Source organism: Solea solea, chromosome 9, assembly GCF_958295425.1.
Source record: "Solea solea chromosome 9, fSolSol10.1, whole genome shotgun sequence".
Classification (NCBI taxonomy): domain Eukaryota; kingdom Metazoa; phylum Chordata; class Actinopteri; order Pleuronectiformes; family Soleidae; genus Solea; species Solea solea.
The window spans coordinates 10,086,331-10,106,083 of NC_081142.1; the positions used below are offsets into that span (position 1 = coordinate 10,086,331).

At 39.9% G+C, this 19,753-nt stretch overlaps 1 protein-coding gene across 6 annotated transcripts; it reads left to right on the forward strand.

The window, feature by feature from the left end:
* The first annotated feature begins 1,258 nt into the window (after window positions 1–1,258).
* zfr2 (zinc finger RNA binding protein 2) lies at window positions 1,259–19,741 on the forward strand. 6 transcript variants are annotated; one of them, XM_058638673.1, is made up of 19 exons: window positions 1,259–1,419; window positions 3,517–3,772; window positions 4,913–5,033; window positions 6,125–6,352; window positions 6,757–7,100; window positions 7,955–8,143; window positions 8,562–8,805; window positions 9,241–9,419; window positions 9,565–9,684; window positions 10,166–10,311; window positions 10,682–10,808; window positions 10,904–11,109; window positions 11,748–11,916; window positions 13,050–13,224; window positions 16,065–16,156; window positions 16,843–16,938; window positions 17,150–17,261; window positions 17,524–17,621; window positions 18,075–19,741. In XM_058638673.1, the coding sequence occupies exons 1-19, from the start codon at window positions 1,367–1,369 to the stop codon at window positions 18,252–18,254; spliced, it is 3,135 nt and encodes a 1,044-aa protein (XP_058494656.1). In that variant the 5' UTR covers window positions 1,259–1,366; the 3' UTR covers window positions 18,255–19,741. The 6 variants fall into 6 exon arrangements, with proteins under 6 accessions (XP_058494656.1, XP_058494657.1, XP_058494658.1 ...); XM_058638674.1 differs by having other exon boundaries at window positions 16,068–16,156; XM_058638675.1 differs by having other exon boundaries at window positions 6,128–6,352.
* Window positions 19,742–19,753: the final 12 nt, after the last annotated feature.

The following is a 19,753-nucleotide window of genomic DNA, read 5'->3' on the forward strand; positions in this document are numbered from 1 at the left end:
AACCATGAACTACAGCATTAGCCGTTCTGATGTATGTTGTATACAAACGTGATTGACATTCAGCAGAGACCTCAGGAGACTGGAGCACAAGATGGTTCACTGCAAGTTACTTCCGTCTTCGCTTACACTTGTATTTTTTTATTTTTTTATTAATATTTATTTAATATTGGATATTTAAAGACATATTTCAGTAAACACAAACAAACAAAAAATGGTCATGGTTTTAAAATTATTTCATGGCAGAACACAACAAATGATAATGAGCAAAACCTTCACAAACATTAAACATAACGTAACATAAAACATTCAGTCAATCTGTACAATCTGACATGACATGTACTGTACTAGAAAATATTGATATTTTCTGTGAAACTTCTGTGAAATTGTTATTGAAATAACTGATATGGTAATGATCTTTTGATAAATAATCATTTATTATTATTATTATTTTTTAAATAAGAAAACCAAAAAAGGAAAGAAAACTAAACAAAAATGAATAAACAACAATAGAAACATGTTACTTCTCTGGTGGTATTACCTTTCGTCTGTTAAATCTTATGGTTTTATTATGCAGTTCATTTCATCAAATAATGAACAAATTGAGGGAATGATTTAGAGAACTTCAAGAAAGAAGTTTTATATATATATATAGGGTAGTCATCCATTCGTTTTTTGGTTAGGTTCAACTTGAACAAAGTGGCACCAGTACAGTAACAGCATGTTAATCATATGGTAATAAATGTTTCAATATGGAGGTAGTATTATGGTATTACCCTCTTATGCAATTCCCAGCACGGTAATAAGGGGCTACTGTTACAGTAATACCATGTAATTTCAAGTGTAATATGCAGGTAATAGCTTGATAATGAAAAGGACTGTAATACGTTCACATTAAAATGTTTGAGAATAACAATTAGTAATTCCCATATTGTAATGATGAAATCATTACAGCCTCCCTTATGACACCTTTTAAATTGTTAATACCAAGTTGTTACTGAGTGATTACAAAATGAGTCAGATTATTTTACCATAATTCACGAGCATCGGGAACTAATTTTGTTTATTTTGTACAATGTATGATTTTCACTGTGTGTCACATCTGTTACACTATATTACAACCTGGTCACAGGTAAGTGGAGCCTGCAAATTCAACCAATTAACAAAGTATCCAATTGATTAATATCTGTAAATATTATATATATTTCTTTGATATTTTCCTGATGTAAAAAAATTAAGGAGAAGTTTGTTTTCGACGCAGTTCCGGTGTAGGCTACCATGTCGTGTTTTGGGGGTGAACTATCTTGACGGTCAGACACGGCTATATTACTGCTGTCCTCCGCCGCTCTACTGTACCGGAGTTGCAAAGATGGCTGCAAGCAATTATTTCGGCTTCACACATGGTGCCGGTCCGCAGTACAGGTAATTAAAGCGAAGCGGCTTGTTGTCAGGAAGCCTGTGGGGCATTGGGTAATCAGTTTGGGTGCTGTTTATCGGCGGACACTCGGTGTCAGTGGTGGGAGTCCATGACGTGTTTAGAAAACAGCTAGCTTTGTTAGCTCCGCGTTAGCTCCCAGAGTCCGCAGGCAGACAGGCCGTCACACTGACCGACAAATCAGTCCAACCCGGTCCTCGTCCTTCCGAAAGATGCTACCGATGTCGTTGCCACTCAGCGTATTTGCATTAATCATCAGGAAAGGCAACCGGCGTCAGGTGTGTCCAGTGTCGGATTAGAGAGGCTAAACCCGGTGCAGCACTGCTGAACGTCCCGAGTCTCTCAAACAACAGTTACTACAATGTGTTATAGTAATAGGTTTATTAAACAGTCTGTGAAGGGCATTGAAATTAGCTGGATGTGTCAGTGTCCAGCAAGTCTGTGTGTCAGGGAAAACATCGTATTAGTTGCTTAGATGTTGCTGCTGACATTCGTAATGTTGTGTTACTGTCCTCTGCATTTAAGCATCCGTTACTGCTGTCTCTTTCTGCCCTTTTGCCTCTATGACAACCTATTTTCTTCTTGTTTGGTGATTCACGGTAGTTGGCATTCGTAATATTGCACCACTGCCTCTCCTTCTCCTTTTGCCTTGCATACCATCTTAGATATAAGTGACATGTCATGTCATTTTCATCCAGTGGTCCGTGAGGGTTTCCTGTTTTGAAGACTGGCATCAAAGCACCTCAGTCTTTACAGTATGTCCTCCTCCTCCACACCTATTGTCTATTGCCTATAACCAAATTCAGTTTATTGGATGCCAGAAAGACCAGTTTTTCTGGAGCTGTCATCTGTGTCCCAAGGGGGCAGTTTGATGGCAGATAACACATCCACAAACAAAGACAAAACTAAAATACTCACAAATATAAAAAATATAGACCTGCCCATCTGATCTGAATTGAACATCCTGACAGATGAGCAGTCGTACAGCACATGTTTAAATTAATATCAGGGTTTATTTGTTGGTCATGTTTAGGAAAGCACTGGTCTTGCTTGTCCAAAATGAAAATCATTGAACTATTGCAACAGTTTTGGGCTTTGAGGATGAGAGTTTTTTACTTCCTGTATATTATTGTACTGGTGAAGTATTTAGGATGGTGCATGTGAGACCAATGGCTATAAGTGCCTGACTGATGTTAGGAAATGGCTCACTGTTTTTGTATAAATCATTTGTTGAGGTGTCTATCGTGTAATTCTAAGTGTAGTGTTGAATGAGTTTTTGGGTTACCAAATAAATTTGCTGAATATTTCTAGCCTTTTGCAAGAGATGTATTAAATCGGATGATTATTTTATCAAACCTCTATCCGGTGTTTATCAGGTGTCCAAAAAATGGCAGTAAAAATAATTCTGAAACATTGTATGGCAGACATGGCAACACATTGTGTTGAGTTAGATGTTATCTTTAAAAAATGAGTCCCTACATAAAACGTTCAGGATACTGTAGAGGAACTACTGATCTCTACAGGCTGCATACATACTAGTCTACTACTCCTGTGTAACTGTTTTGTATTTGCTTTGGATCCAGCCATTTTGTTTAGGTCATGAATCAGTGTATCGCTCTTACAGCATGTGGTCTTTTATGACCTTCAGGCATCATTTTAATTTTAGCTCTGTCGTGTTCTTGATCATCCTGACACATGTCTTTGTCAGTGACTGCTGTTTCCAGACTTGCCAATGACAACACTGCTGTGGTAATGTTCTCTGCCTGCAGCTTTTCTCTGTTGCTTGCGAGTGTGATTTCAAGATGCTCAAGTGTGTTAAACCTCGCACATGCTACTGCCCGAGCGAGGTCAACTCTAAAAACAGCCATGTTGTTAATTAGCCTTGTGGTTTCAGTAACAGTTTGTTTTATCACTTGGTATTAATGTTGGTAACTTGATCTTTGAAGATGGCAGCCTTTATCCCGTTTAACTGACGTGGCAAGATTTCCATGCAGTAGTTGATAGTCTCCCCAGAATTAAAGGTCAATATTATTTAAAGTCAATTGTTTTGCTTCTCTTGGTTTCCTCTCTCCTCTCACCCTCAGTACCCAGCCTCCCCCGGCCTACTCTCATCCCTCCACAGCAAGTTACAGTGTCCAGCAGGCTCCAGCTGTGGTTCATGCTGTGACTGCGTCCTACTCTCCTGCTCCAGTCCAGGCAGCGCGGCCTGTGGTCTCTGCCCCTTACCCTGCTTATCAGAGCCACCAGGCCCCACCAGACTACACTTATAGACAGCCAGACCCCCCGGCCCCCCCGCAGCCCGCTGCCACCCCACAGACGTACCAGGTGTACTCAGACACGGTCAGTCTCTTTCTTTTACTTTCACGATTTTTCACTTTCATATTGTTGTGTGCCTTATTACTACTACCTCCACATTACTCAAAAAAATAAAAAACTATTAAAACACCGCTGGCTTTGTTTTTATATAGAAAGCAGGGACTACTTTAATCTGAATGGGCAGACATCTATTATAAACGAGTCAGTTCCTGTTTGGTTCTTATCTGTCAGTACTTGACTCTCAGCTTTGAGGAAAATAGCTCTGCATACTTTCACCTTGTCATTGGTCTCATAACAGAACTCCTTGTTCTTACTTTTCACCATTGATGTTTCACGTTAGTAGGGATAGGTATCAAGAACTGCTATTAAATTGATACCAGTCAATACCAAAGTATTGATATTTGTCTGGACTACTGATACCATTGTAGAAATTATTATATTATAGGATTTAACTTTAATTCTAACTTTGCTTTAGAATTATTGAAAACCTGAAAATGCCTGCACAGTTTGCTAGCATTTTCTGCTTCCCATATGAAATCCTCATTATGATGAAACCATATATCAGGGGATCAAGTGTGACTTTGTGCTGTGCTGTTTACTCCAGCCAGAATTGCAGATCAGTGCTTGAATGTTTGCTATCTCACATGGCTAAATTAAGACAACAAAACAACTTGCATCATGTGTAAATATGTAGTTGCAAGTAAAGGTGTAACACTCACAGACCCATGGAAGTCTTACCACTGCAAAACTTTGTAAACATGAGGCAGCACATGTTACTGCTTTAGCTAAGCTTACATTTCTGCTGCTGTTAACAACTGCGCTCTGTGTGCAGCCTTACGCCTCCTACACTGCATACTCCAGATACTTTCAATACATGTAAAATCATTTGCCAACCTCACATTTAACACATTTTATTTTATTTATCCTTTATTTAGCCAGGAAGGTCCCATTGAGATCTCTTCTTAAAGGGAGTCCTTGTCAAGACAGCAGCACAAATGGAACAAATCGTTACAGAGACAAAACAATTTCAGATATAAAACTCGCAACAGAATATAAAGCTAAAACAAAGCTAAAATGCAGAGCTAAGATATCTGTACGTTAAATATTGATGTCAATGTCTGCTTTGCTTTCCCACTGGATTGAATGCTCTCTTGTGAACAACAGCAGGACAACAGCTATGCCTACGGACGTCCTGCAGCTGTGACCACCTATGACAATAAACAGTACTACCAGACCAGTGTAGCCTCAGCTCAGAGGGCACCCACAGAGAATTACTACCAGACTGGTGAGTAGGTTTATTTTCATCGTACTGTTGGTATCAAGTTTTGCTCAATGATTCAGTAATGCCAAATGTTTTGACACCATTACACAATTTGTCCACCAGGGAGCACTGTCAAGTTTCTCTGTAACTGTAAAATGTTCTCAGAAAACCTCTTAAAATTTTTTTAAAGCCCCCCACTCAAGGGCTTTTTTTTTTTTTTGTAGGTTTTATAAAAACAGACGTTTGTCCATTTTTTTAGGACAAGATGAAAGGTTCTTCCCACACTGGGTCAAGTCCCTGTCGCCTAATGTTCACAGCCACCAGTAGATGTCAAGCACACACTCAGGGACACATTTAAAAGTAAAAAAAAACACCGGACAGGTTTCTTTAGATTTGACTAATCTTTTTTTTTTTTTTTTCTTCTTTTACAAAACAGCCCACTGTTCAAATTAACATTACACATACAGTTTACTCTAATGGCTGGGATACAGTAAGCTGTGTCAGTTTTCACACCATCTTTTGGCATGCCTCCTCAACTTGTTACTTACTGTCAGGAATCTCTTGGGTTCAGGAGCTGTGCATGTAACTGAGTTTCAATAGGTTTGCACCTTTAGTGCTAAATCAAGACCCCTTTACATTGTACACTTATAGCCTGTTTGAGAAGTGGGCCACCAACAGCAGATTTGGACAGGCTGTTGCAAAGTTGAGACAGTATCAGAAATTAGGATCAATTTCTCACAGCGTAATTACTGCAACGACCCACAACAAAAAATACAACAACAAAACAACAATAATGTCAGTGATATAGTAGTTGCTTCAGATTTAATTAATAGTATAGTGCACACACATGCCTCATGTTTTTTTAGGGCCATTTGTTGGCCATCATTTTCAGTCTACTTTGTACTTTGAAAGGTAATATGATATATCTGAAATGTGTTTGCTGCTGCTTTGGTAGAGAAACAAGTATCCCATCTGTCTTGCCAAAACCTCTTGATAGGCAGCCCCCAGAGGATGCAGTGGATGTTTCAGATTTCTTTCACTTTCCTTGCTCTGATGAGCTCCCTCTCTACATCTGCTCCCCTCCTCCTCCTTGCCCCCATCTCTCTATCCTTCAGTAGGAGTAAAGAGTGCTTACAGTCCAGCGCCCTCCACTGTGTATAGCCAGCCTCCGCCTCCCCAGAGGCAGGTAACGGCCCTGAAACCTTTGGCCCCCTCCAGCTCTGTGTCCACCAGCTACAACATCTACCCAGTCTCCACCAGTGTTCAACAGCCTCCAACTCCCATTTCGTCCTACACCCTTGGCTCCTCCTTCAGCTCCACTGTTGCAGCCACTTCTTACTCGGGTAACACTGAAAATGGATTGGCCATGTATTTTGTGCCCAAGGCTTGATTTGAAAATGTTTGGGTACCCATGGTAAAAATGTCTGTTACTGAAGACCTGGCATCCAAAACGCAAGCTTATGTTGACATCTTTCTTCTGTAATTTAAAGTTATATTACTTTTTCATGCATGCATTGTGATGCATCCTTCATCTGAAAATGGGCTCTGTCAAGCAATATTGTCAGACCTGACCGAGGGGGGAGCATTTGTTTATATACAGTAGTAGTACAGGGGCGAGTGAAGAAGCGCGTATCCCGAACAACCAGGCTTTTATTTGAACAGTAGAATTCAAAATTGCAAAATTATTATGAGATCAACATATTGTTTGTTGATCTATAATAATTGTCCTCTTCTCTCTCAACTTCAGGCATTAGCTACTCCAGTTATGACTCAACGGGCTACACCTCCACATCCACCCCTTCCTATTACCAGCCAGCTCGGCAGACTCTCACCCAGCCACAGCCTCCACCTCAGCAGCCCAAACAGTCACAACAACTCCAACAGCCCAAACCTCCCATCCAACCACCACTCAAGCAACTGACCAGCTCATCCTGGAGCAACTCAGGGAGCAACATGGTGACAGCTCCAGCAGCAAACGTCTACAAAAAGCCAACATTTCACCAAAACAAGCTGCAGAAGCCCAAAGGGCCTCCAAAACAACCACAGCTCCACTACTGCGACATTTGCAAGATTAGCTGTGCAGGTCCTCAGGTACAATATTTTAAAAGAGGTTGATTTATTTAAGATGTTTTTTAAGGACTTTGAATATGAACAGGCAATTATTTTGTGGATCTAAGAGCACAAAACATAAAGCACACTAAAGCCTCTTCATACTAAAATTAGCGGGTTCACCCAGGATCTCCATCCATCCATTTTCTACCACTTTACCGCTGTGCCAATCTCAGCTGACATAGGGCGATATGCGGGGTACACCCTGGACAGTTCGCCAGTCCATCACAGGGCCACATAGAGACAAACAACCATTCACTCTCACACTCACACCTATGGTCATTTTAGAGTGTCCTAATCTCACCCAGGATTTGTGAACCTGAATGAACCCCATGTCACCCGTGTGTGAATTGTGATGTCACAAATGTGAAAAAGAAAACTCCATCACCATGGAGCTCAGTGACAATTTTACAGTCCCCTTTTTAATTGTTCTTTGAATTGATTCGAATGATTGATACGAAATATATTGAGTGCTGTCCCAAATTGTGAAAAGCACAAACATAAGTGGCTATTTACATGCAGACGGCCAGAAGATGAGTGCGTGACATAGCAATGCTTAGGAAATGTCACATGAATTTGCATAGCTGTCAAAAAATAAATAAGATTAAGAAGAAACTGATCAAGACTGATGGAAAAAAACATTGTTCATTGCAGATGTCACAGGTGCCAATTCAGTGCTAGTCAGTAATACATGATTAAATGTCTATCTGAAATGTTGGTATTAATCGGGGTATTGTCTGGCATGATAAAATGAAGTTTAATTCGTCATCACATTAAAGGCAGTTCTGTAATTTTGGATACTCCATCTTGCTAACTATTTTGATTTACTGCACCAGACATACCGGGAACATCTTGAGGGTCAGAAGCATAAGAAAAAGGAGGCAGCGCTGAAGTCTGGGGGACAGACGGGGACCAGCAACGGACCCAGAGGGGTGCAGACGCAGCTACGCTGTGAGCTATGTGATGTCTCCTGCACTGGAGTGGATGCCTATGCTGCTCATATTCGTGGGGCCAAACACCAGAAGGTAAAGCGTTGATGCTTTATTGTAATTATTCAGCATATCTCTCTTATTTATTCAGGGAATGTTGGTCTGTCCTTCTGTCCTTCCTTTGATCTGTATTCCATGGCAACTGTAGTAAAATTACATACCTGAATGTTCTTTGATCAGTACTTTTTACTGAGACATTTTCAGTACGGTTCAGTAAAATATTCTTTTACCAATTCATGTATCAGTATATTTGATGACAGAGGCAGCAATAGTCATGCTTTTTGTTAGGGTAAAAAACTGTGACTGGGTGTGTGACTGTGGTGTACTCATGTGATATTCCATTTGAGCTGCCAGGTCTTGGAATAAAACCTCCCAGAGGGATTAAGGGTGGGATTAAATATCAGCAGTCTTAAATGGTTGTATCTCTCTGTCTCCCTTTGTCAACCTTGGAAAGGTGGTGAAACTTCACACCAAGCTGGGCAAACCTATACCTTCGACTGAGCCTGTGTTGGTGAATTCTGCTCCAGTCATCACAACCTCAACAGTTGGGAAACCTTCAGTCTTGAGCCCGGCTCCTGCCACAGTGTCCACCACTTCTACTCCCACTGCAACGCCAAAACAGGTGGCTGTATATGCCTCGGCTAAAGCAGCAGCACCCCCAGTCAAGAAACCAGCTCCTTCCAAATTAACTATTGTTTGTAAGTTTGTTGGTTTGTTATGTAGATTATTAGGACATTTGTTTCATTCATATTTTAAAAACCCACTGCTCATCTACCGGTAGTTGACCGATAAAGTTGACCACATTAATATAGCAGCTCCGTGCACATTTTCCCCAGTGTATGCTTTTGTAATAGGCGGGATACACCCCAGACAGTTCACCAGTCCATCACAGGGCCAGATGCATAGAGGCAAACGACCATTCACTCTCACATTCGCACCTATGGTCAATTTAGAGTGAGCAATGTACCTAATCCCCATATTGTATATTTTTGGACTGTGGGAGGAAGCTGGAGCACACGGGGAGAACATGCAAACTCCATGCAGAAAGGCGAATTATAATATAAGAGACTTAATTGTAAATTGTTTAATTCTGGAAATGAACTCTCTAATTGTTATTGTCTTGCATGTCACAGCCACTAAGCCTTTCAACACTCCAGTGGTGACAGCAGCAGCAGCAGCAGCACCAGTGGTGGCTGCAAAGGTGGAGCCAATGGTACAGTCGGTTCAGAAGATGGATCCTCTGAGTGATGATGAGGATGGAGTGAGTGGCCAGGGTGACATCCAGCCAGTAGGACACGACTATGTAGAGGAGGTGAGCAAGAAAAATACCACAACATAAATTGAGATTCTTTAATATCAGTAAGTTTAAGTTACTGTTTTGTTTATCAAAGCTTTGGAGTCACATGTATAAGATTATAGGTTGATAATTCGTATTCACCCGGTCTTTTATTTTTCAGGTCCATAATGATGACGGCAAAGTGATTCGATTTCACTGTAAACTGTGTGAATGCAGCTTTAATGACCCTAATGCTAAAGACATGCACCTGAAGGGAAGAAGGCACAGACTGCAATACAAGGTAAAAAGTTTAAGTATGAGGAGGGTTTGAGATGAGTGATTTCAAGCCCACATTATATGTAGTGATTCGCACAGAATAAGATTATAGCATATGGTGGTTGTTGTGACTACCCAGTGAACAAACACCTAGAACACTCAAAATACATCCATATGGCATGTATTGTAGACTGTTCTGCCTGCCTGTAGTGGACAGTGAAAACAATGGATTTCCTACTGGTGTTACTGATGGCCAGCATGTGTTCATGATGGAGTGATAGTGAGAGTGCTGCACACTGGTCTGCCTTGAAGTGGCAGTGAAAACACAAGATTTTGAAACTGCTGGGACAAACTAGAAAAAGGTGGACTGAGAACCAAATCTTAAATAAAGGGGTGATAAAAGGAGAGAGAAAAGACAAATGATAAAGTACAAGTCTGACTGACTTGTAATATTCTTTTGTCACAATGCACTTAAGTTTGACCGGTTCCCTGCTCTATCTCTGTAGAAGAAAGTGAATCCAGAACTTCCTGTGGAGATTAAGCCCAGTAACCGAGCAAGGAAGCTGCAGGAGAGCAAGCTGAAGAAGCAGAAGCAGAAGGCAGTGCTGAAGAGACAGAGAGACGATGAGCAACGCTGGCACATGGAAATGAGGTCAGACTAATAGCCAGAGTTCTTTGTCAGAAACCAGTTCCCACTCTATTGGTACGTTTGCAAGTTTCCATATTTGGCAGCCTAAAACTAATACTAATACACGAACAAAGAAACAAGGATGATGACGCATTAACGAGTAATAATAGAAGAGTGGATGTCGATAAGGTGTATAATATGACTGTTAAACATGACATATTTACACAGTTAAGTTTTTTTTTTTTAACTTCTCACATTTTCGTGAGTCTGGATAATTATACTAAATTTAGATTTTAGTATTTGTTTTGTTTAACGTCTGTTTTTTGTACTTAATAATCAACATACTCTCGTAACAAATAAATGAATTTTCATTGACATGTCTTGTCTCCTGCAGACGATATGAGGAGGATGTGTACTGGAGGAGAATGGAGGAGGAGCAGATGTACTGGGGGGAGCAGAGACGCAGGTTGGCTCCTCCACCACTAATGAGCCGCCCTGGTATGCCAGTTCCCCCTCTACTGGTAAGCACCACACTTTTTATATGTTTTTGGGACTAAAAATATTAAATCTAACCTTTTCTGAGGCCAAGTGTTTTTGCTTGATTCCGTCTGTAAAGCCATGCGTGCGCAGGCCAGACTCGCTTGACGACCGTCACATCATGGCAAAGCACTCCACAATTTACCCAGTGGAGGACGAGCTGCAGGCTGTTCAGAGGATCGTCTCCCACACTGAGAGAGCCCTAAAACTGGTGTCAGATTCCTTGTTGGAGAAGGAGACGCCAGCTGTTGCCAGTGCTGCTACTGACGAGGGAGACGAGAAAGGGTAAAGGTTTTAGCAGATATACAGTGAAGGAAAAGCTTCTTTGGAATTATTTTGGGTCGTGCATTAGGATCTTTAAACTGTGCTCAAAACATCTAGCAGCAGTAACTAAGAAGATCTTCCAGTAGCTTCAGATCATTTGTTCTGCTTCACATGAGACATACACTCTGTCGTCAATCTGCTGTACATTCCCTTTGTCCCACTGCATCACCAAACATCTACTCGGCTTCAACTGAAAGATAGCCTCTGTGATGTTATTCTTTAAGAGACCTTAAGCTAAAATAGCTGTAATATTAAATTTTCAAAAGGTTAAAACAAGGATTAAAATAGTAAAGACTGAAAGCCCTTTTGTTCTCATAACATAAAAAAAGACCACGTTATGATGCAAGAGTATGAAATATGAATGCAGGACTACAAGATGTTTTGTCAGGGGAAAAAAAAAAAAGAGTCATGCATAAATAAAATGTTCATGACAAATGCCACTTTGATTCATTGAATTGAGAATGGATCAGTTTTCACAAACAAAACAAGGCTCCACAGAGGGCCTACTGAAATTTGACCTCATCATGATTTTAAATCTGAAAAAGTGTGTAAAACCAGCCAAGCAAGTTTTAATCTTGGATTCTTTCCATCTCTGATAGTGCTGAGAATTCAGCTCGTCTTCTGAAAGGTGTTATGAGGGTGGGAATCCTGGCCAAAGGCCTGCTGCTTCGTGGCGACAGAAATGTGGAGATCATCCTTCTTACGGCTAAGAAACCCACCATCTCTTTGTTGAAGAGCATCGCAAAGCATCTGCCCGAGGAAATGGGGGTAAGAAAACCTTGCAACAACAGTAACAATTGTTTACCTTACATTTTTGATGTAAGGTAATTTTTTTTTGTGGGTTCAATCCTTACAAAACTTAAATGTGTGGTGCAAAAGATTTGAAAAAGAGGAACAAACTCTATCATTATGTGCCTTATGACTTGAGTCATAAGAGCGGTATACTGAGGGACTGAATGATCTAATTGTTGCACAACAAATAAAACGAGAACCTGACTTTTTACTCTTAAAGCTGTTATATAAGAAATCAAAAGAAAAAGTTAATTGACGAAAATCTGAAAAAATCTATTTGTAAGTCTGTATCAGCAGACTTACAAATATGTTATTTGGGTTAATCACATTTTGTATGCTTGAGTAGTTAATTTACTGTCAGTGAACATGTACAACTGTCTCCGACAGCCTGAAATGAGAGTTGTTTCAATGAATAATATTGAACCTCATCACTGCGAGAATGAAATCTTCAGAGTTGGCTCTCAGTATTTCAGTCCTTTGTGGATCTAATCTGCACATTTGCTGGTGCTGATATCACTTCAACTCAGTAAAGCTACTATGTAAAACCTCATTCAGTCAACGTTAAGCAATCATCCCACTAATAACATGCCAAAGACAAACTGTGTATTTTACTTTTGGGAGACATTTTTATATGTTCACAAATAACAAAAGTGCACACAGGCCAAAGATAGAACATGTGGCTTTCAAGGTTTGGTACCAAATACAAGGTTAACAAGTTAAGTGTTTTAATTCTTCAGTCTTCCTCCCACCTGCTTTAGCCAGAATGCGTGATTCACTGAAGGTGCATTTCACTGATCTTTAGATTTACTGCCTGGTTATGACACCTGAATCCTACAGAGTGAGTTGGGGATGTTTTTTTTTCCCTTAAGTGACCCCTTTCTGTCCCAAACTTAACCATTGCAATGACATTGTTGAGAAATGCTATCGCTCTTATCCCTGGCCCTGTTCTATGTAATGTAACCTTCTTCCCAATAGACTCGGGAGAAAAAAACCCTTGATAAAAAAACATAGCAGCCCTGCCCTGTTACCTTGCCAAACATGGCTATTCTTTGCCCCTACACCCCTCCTCCTCTGTAGTGAGTAATCCCAAGTGTCCTTTTAACCGGCAGACATTTTCTGAAGATCAGTATGAGGTGCAGGCTCACCCCGAGGAGGCGAACATCGTGATATTTTCAAGCAAGGAGCCCAAAATGCAGGTGACCATTTCTCTCACCTCGCCGCTGATGAGGGAGGACCCTGCGTCTGAGAAGGACAAGCAGGCAGGAGGAAAATCGGCTGAGAAAGGTTAGAGAAGCCAAAGCTTTCAGTACCAGACAACCAAATGTGAGCAATATGTGTAGTACACTATACATACAAATATATATATATTGTATATTTTAAAACCCTTACTCCACATTTCTACCTGTTACGCAAATTTTTTGGCTGAATAATATAAATAACAAAGAATGAGAGGTGGGACTTAAAACTAAGCCCACATTTTCAGTTTTCTTTTGTTTTTTTTAACTCCTAAAATAGTCAAAAGCACACCTTCATTTATCCCACTACTTTTATTTCCCCCATTTTTTTGTAGCTATAATACCCAATTTCTTTCTTTTCCACATCATGGGAATCAAAAGCCGGGCTCTCCGACCTTTCTGTGCCACAAGGGTGAAGGGTGTGTGTTTATTTTATGAACACACGCTCACTTAAAACCTTTGGAAATCTATAAGAGATGACTGAAGAGTTGGTCAGTTCAGATAATGTCCAGGGATGGAAATGCTCCAAATGGTGAATGGTTCCAAATGTAAGAAGAAAAGTCCTGCTTCCCGTTGCATTATGGCGATGAAACACACAAGGGGATTTTGAGGTCCAGCGACTTCCCATTCCCTTGTCTTTCATCCCTGCATCACAGTGTGGCATTATCAGTGATGAGGTGTTGGAGTGTCTTTTTATGGCCTCACAATGATCAGTATTGAAACAATAAGATGACTGTAGTGTATACATTGTCCTTATTTTCCTGCCTTTTCATTTTCAAGATCATTGTGTCGCAAACACTCCTGCACCTACTCTGACCACTGTCAGCATTTTAATGTTTTATCCCCATTTGGAAAACATGATACAAATGTTTTTTTTTACATTTTCACATTTTGTTTGGGTTTGTTGATCAGTGCCCCCAAATCTGTATCAGCAGACCTAGGCAAGGCTAATCTGAAGACCACACTCATACACATACCACTAAGAATAGAAAAGCTAAAGTAACCAGGTTGCCTGTGTTTATTAAGCTTTCCAGAGTGTCGATAGTAAGCTGGGGCTCAGCTTCTGCTATATAAACAAAAAGTCCCTGCTCTAAGAGTCTAAGTCAATATGGGTCTTTGATTCTAAGTGGTATGGCAGTGTAGACTTCAAATCAGTATCTTTGTTTCTGTTATACAATTCCCCTGTACGAAATTGACTGTCCTGTTGCTACAGTTTTAGTGAACGTGGAAGTGTGGAAAGACCCAAGGCTGATCTTGTGAAATATTACCTCATCACAGTAACCAAACTGAATGTTTTGGACACACCTTTCATTTGTTATTTGTAGATGACCACTCTCCTGTTGTGTGTCTTGAAGACATGAACTAACACCAACACAGAAACAATCATAACTTTGACTGCTTTTGACTTTCAGCTAATTTATTTGCTTTTTAAAGACTGTGTAAAGCAAATGCAGAGCGCTAGCATAAATCCTTCTTATAAATTATATAAAGAGGCTCAAGTAACTGCACCTGCTTCTACACTACTGCCTTTGGTTTGTTAACCGGCTGAAGTGTCTTCCACTGTGAGGCTGCAGGTACCCCTGAGACAGAGAGCGAGCGGGAGTGGGAATGTAGTTCAACCAGTGCTGTGTGTACATTAAACTGCGACACACGCCCACAGCATTTCAGAGCAGAGAATGTTGCTGAATTTTGCATGAATTGAAACCTAATTTTGAAACACTCTGCAACTTTTTGCTAATGTTTTAAATTTGAAAAACATTTTGAGGTGAGGTGACAGTCAGGCGAAGTATTTCCTGTTGCTTTACACAGTCTTTTTAATGTAATTTTGTTTTAAAGGATAGGTAAGACATTTTGCAATTCTTTTGTAATGTGAAATTTTGTGACATGCTCACTGTGATCCTTCCTCCTGTTCATATTACTCTCCTAGAGATCTTATACTGACGTGACAAAGTCCACAGTCCCTGTTCATTGCAAAAATGCATTTTAGGTTTAGGCTTCATCAGTCAAGTCAAGTGGTTTATTTCTGATGTTAGTCTTTTTATCACAAATGTCTTTTGTGTTAATATTGCTTCACTGCAATGCAGCACAGAGGGGATTTTTATGCTAAAAATACCATACTTTATAACTAGATATCCACTTAATTGTCTTGAATGAACCTAATATGAACATTAACTGCATTTTATGACAAGACAGTGACTGTAGATTTTGTCTCATATCACTTTTAATGATTTGTGAACCTATCCTTTAAGATATGGGGGGTTGCTTTTATTCTTTTCTTTTTTTTTTGTTCGTTTTGTTTTTGTTTTTACAAAACTCCCAATTAAAATCATTTTTATATATAGTAGAATGAGAATGCAACACCTCCGTTGATAAGTATTCTGCAGAAAGATCGACGTTCATGCTTCACTTCATAAAACTGATATTATGGTTTAAAAGATACTTAATTTGGACATTTGGTTTTTCAGTGAAAAGAATATTTAACATTATGAATTTGAATAAATGAGAAAATGTTGATGTTAAGAAAATGGATGTAACTAACAAGTGAAAATAACGATGGCTCCACTCCATTTTATGTGTGGGGCCGCAGCTCTGACAGTCAAACAAATCAATGGAATGTGGGCAATCACCAGTTACACCTGAAAATGACAAGTTAAAAGTGGCGTTTAAGATGAAGAAGTACTCCTTGGTTTACACTTAATCACAAAAAAAATGTACGATTTTTTTATAAATCAGAATTAATCCTTCTCTCCCTTTTTTTGTTTTTTGTATCTAATCCCTGATCAGTGGCTGTACATCAACAGTAACAACACCTAACTATGAAATGCAGTCATCGTTTGGGCTTTGCTTTAGTTTGACTGTAAGTCATGAGCCACTACATGTTATCTCTAGCAGGTGTGGCTGAGAGGGATGCGCCTGATCTTCTGAATAAGAAGAAATGTCTGGAATACTTGGCTGCTCTCCGTCACGCCAAATGGTTTCAGGTAAATGCCTCACTTCAGCTACTTTTAGGTCCCAGGTAAATGCTTTACCTCCAAAATGTTCCCTGCTTGAGGGTAGTACTTTCTGGAGATTCATGAACCTTCAGGGTGGAGCTTAATGAGTGCTGAATGTAACAGCTTCAAAAATGTGCTCTTGTAAAAAGTCCAGCATTTCAGGTGTTTTGAGTTTGCCTCTTTATAAGAGCTTGTCTCTTCTTCTTCATATTTACTGTTGTTATTTTGTTATGTGTTATAAACAGCATTTCCTGTCAGTAACCTCAACTCTGACACCTGGATTCCTATCCCATATTTGTGATATATTTATGCAGCATTATTTTTGCAGAAGTAGTTTAACATGAAAATTGATTTAACTTCCTTATTGCTATTCAATAGGGTGCTGTGTATGACTGTTCAGAAGAACTATTTTGGTATGAACGTGTAAATGAACGTTTTTATTATTTATTTATTGAAATATAGAAATGCTGTTTGTGTGAGAGTGGTAACACATAATTCAAAGCACTACAGTGTCGATAAAACTCCCTGTTGGACTGATTTTTAACTTTAGGATCTCAAAGCATTTTCTATTGTTGTGTTGAATTCTACATAATTCTTGTTATAAATTCAAAAAGGATTTTTTACATTTCTGTTAAACAAATACCTCTATTGTTTTCTTGCCTTATTTCCTGAAGGCTCGCGCCAATGGGCTGCAGTCCTGTGTGATCATCATTCGGGTGCTGAGAGATTTGTGTCAGCGTGTGCCCACCTGGGGGAAGATGCCTGGCTGGGTAAGCATCTTCTTTGCTGTGTTGACTTTTCAATATTCCTTCATTTCTGAAGCTGTATACTCTTTTTGGATAAAGATTAAAAATGTGGTAACGCATGCACATGATAAAGCTCATGCTGCGTCAGTGTCTCGCCAAATGCCAAAGACTCGAGATATGCTGGTGTGTACTTTTTGTATTGGGGGATCTTGACTCCTTCTGTGTCCGTCTCCAGGCGATGGAGCTGCTTGTTGAGAAGGTGATAAGCAGTGCTACAGGCCCGCTGAGCCCCGGGGAGGCCATGCGTAGAGTCCTGGAGTGCATCTCCACAGGCATCCTGCTTCCAGGTGAGACAAGTAGTTAAACAAAGCGTTTCATGAATGCATCACAATAATTATGCTAGCTATCTACACTACTACAAAGACTACACTTAGTCATATAATTTCTCCATTTGATGAATGTCATGCTCAGTCAGAGCTTTTATTTCTTCCAGAATGCAGTTAAATTGTCTTATAGTGTTATATCTCTGTCGTGATCCGTGATGACAAAAAAAACTATTCACCTTTTTAATGAAATGTTGTTTTCTTGATTTTTCTTCCCCTCACTCAGATGGACCAGGGTTGATGGACCCTTGTGAGAAGGAACCAACAGATTCTTTGGAAAGCATGGTGCTTCAAGCAAGAGAGGACATAACTGCCAGTGCACAGGTATCCACACGCACTATGAATACCATGGTCATGTGGAAGTTAAACTAGCATTTGTCGTAAGTGATTGTTTGCTGTTTTAAACGAATGGGCCAGTATTAAACTTGAGGTAAAGAAAGATTTGTTTCATTACCAATTGGAAAAAATGCTGCTCTGTGAGGGTTAAAAAAATGATGTCATTGGGAGGAGGTAGTTAAAATGTGAAGCTGGTAGCCTGAGTGGCTGCAGGGGGAGGGAGTAGAAATTTTGGAAGTGTAAGATACTGTAAATCATGCACATTCAAAAAAAACTTGACACATAGCCACGAACTCCCCATCCACCTGTTTGCCTTTGTGCTGTCAGTCCTTAAATAATAACACATACTCCCAATTGATTATTATTTAAGTAGTCATGACAGTGAAGAAATGCAAAACCCTACAATCATCAATTTCCCATTCCTGTCCTCTTTGGTTTCAGCATGCTCTACGGCTGCTTGCGTTCCGCCAGATCCACAAAGTTCTAGGCATGGAGTCCCTGCCGGCGTCCAAGGCCAGCGCTCGCAACCGCAAACGCAGACGAGACGTCAGCGACACAGGGGAGGGTGAGGGTGAGGGTGAGGGCAAAAAAGATAAAAAGGAGGAAGATGCAAGTGTTTGAGGTGAGGTGTTTGCTAGTTTAGAGACTGGTACAGAGTCACAACTCTACAATTTGTGACCTTGACAACAATCTTAATGCACAGCTATACACATATGAATATAACTGACTTTACATGTTACATGTCTTCTCTTGAATTAAGAGGAATTATGTAGGAATAAAGGGGGAAGGACTGAAGTGTGAGAACACTAATACTACAAATGTGTGTTTCGAAGTGTGCATAGAGAATTGGTTCAAACATGACTGATGGCAATCATTCCATTTTAGTATTGCACACTAACTACTGACTGACCTTAGCTCCACCACCACCGTCACATATGGTTGTGTTGTTTTCTGTGATGTTAAAGCCTCCAGTCTTAAGCACCTTAAGCTTTATTTCCAGAAGCTGAACTTGACTACTTTTCAGGCCAGTTCAATTTAACCACCAGACCCTTGAGTCGGGAATCACTGGACTTGTGTTGGTACTTGACAGCTGTTCACTTAAGTGTGTTTTTTAGTCTGTGTTTAAAACAAATGGTTGTTAAACTAGCTGTGAGAGAGGTCAAATAAGATTGAGAGTGATTTGAGCACAAGAGGGCCTTTGTTCAGGATCGCAATAGATTGAGAGCGTACGTTACTTTGACATTCTTTGTGCCTAAAATGACACATTCTTAATAAGATAGTCCTTTGTGAACTATCCCGCCCTCTGTTAAGTCTCCTGCAAAGCTCTGTTGACATTTCCTCCCGACACATGTTGAAAACTTGTGGGAGATTAGAAAAGATTAGTTTTGAAATCAACGAAAGGCCTTTCACTTTAATCCGGAAGAAGAATAGACTAAAATAACTTCCCCTTAAAATATTTTAAGTAAAATTTTTCAAAAACTACACGCTCTGCTTTGCGCAGAAATCCCCCTTATTTATTTCTGCGGAGGTCACACTGGAGAGTCGATCTGTTTTCGATGGGATGAGTCTTACTTTGCACAGTCTGTCGCATGCTGAGAAAATTGAAGCACTTAACTGAAATGGCTGTGTTCCTGTATGCAGCCATGACTTTATCACTTAAATATACCTGGTAATCTCTCTTTTTCCAGAGTGTGGTGAACAGAAGAGAGACGCTTTTGTCATGAAAATAGGACTGAATTTCTTCTGTAATGAGATATTGGTTGCTTCCTTGTGCCTGCATTGTACTGTGTGTGAACAGACGATTGGAAAAGGGGAACATGCTTTTGTCAGGTCACAATAACTAACTTGTTACACAGACATGTTGGACAGGGAAAGGACAGTTGCACAACTCTTTGGCTTAAAAGTTGACATGAGACAATAGTGTGCAGTTTTATTTTCATTTACTACTACATATACTATAAATATAGCTTATTTTATCTTATTTTATTTCGGAAGGTTTCTATTTTGTATTGTTTCAACAAAAGTGTGAAAGATTGCTGTCCTATTATTTGAACATCTTTGTAGTGTTGCTTAAAATTAAGGAGAGACATTAAAACACTTTTAAGCCACCTGATGTCCAC

What these genes read in the sequence shown, in the direction of transcription:
- zfr2 (XM_058638673.1), top strand. Translation starts at nt 1,367, where the DNA reads ATGGCTGCAAGCAATTATTTCGGCTTCACACATGGTGCCGGTCCGCAG. An exon ending in GACACGACTATGTAGAGGAG is followed by an intron (nt 9,420 to 9,564) that starts GTGAGCAAGAAA and finishes TTTATTTTTCAG; the next exon opens with GTCCATAATGATGACGGCAA. An exon ending in TGCCAGTTCCCCCTCTACTG is followed by an intron (nt 10,809 to 10,903) that starts GTAAGCACCACA and finishes CCGTCTGTAAAG; the next exon opens with CCATGCGTGCGCAGGCCAGA.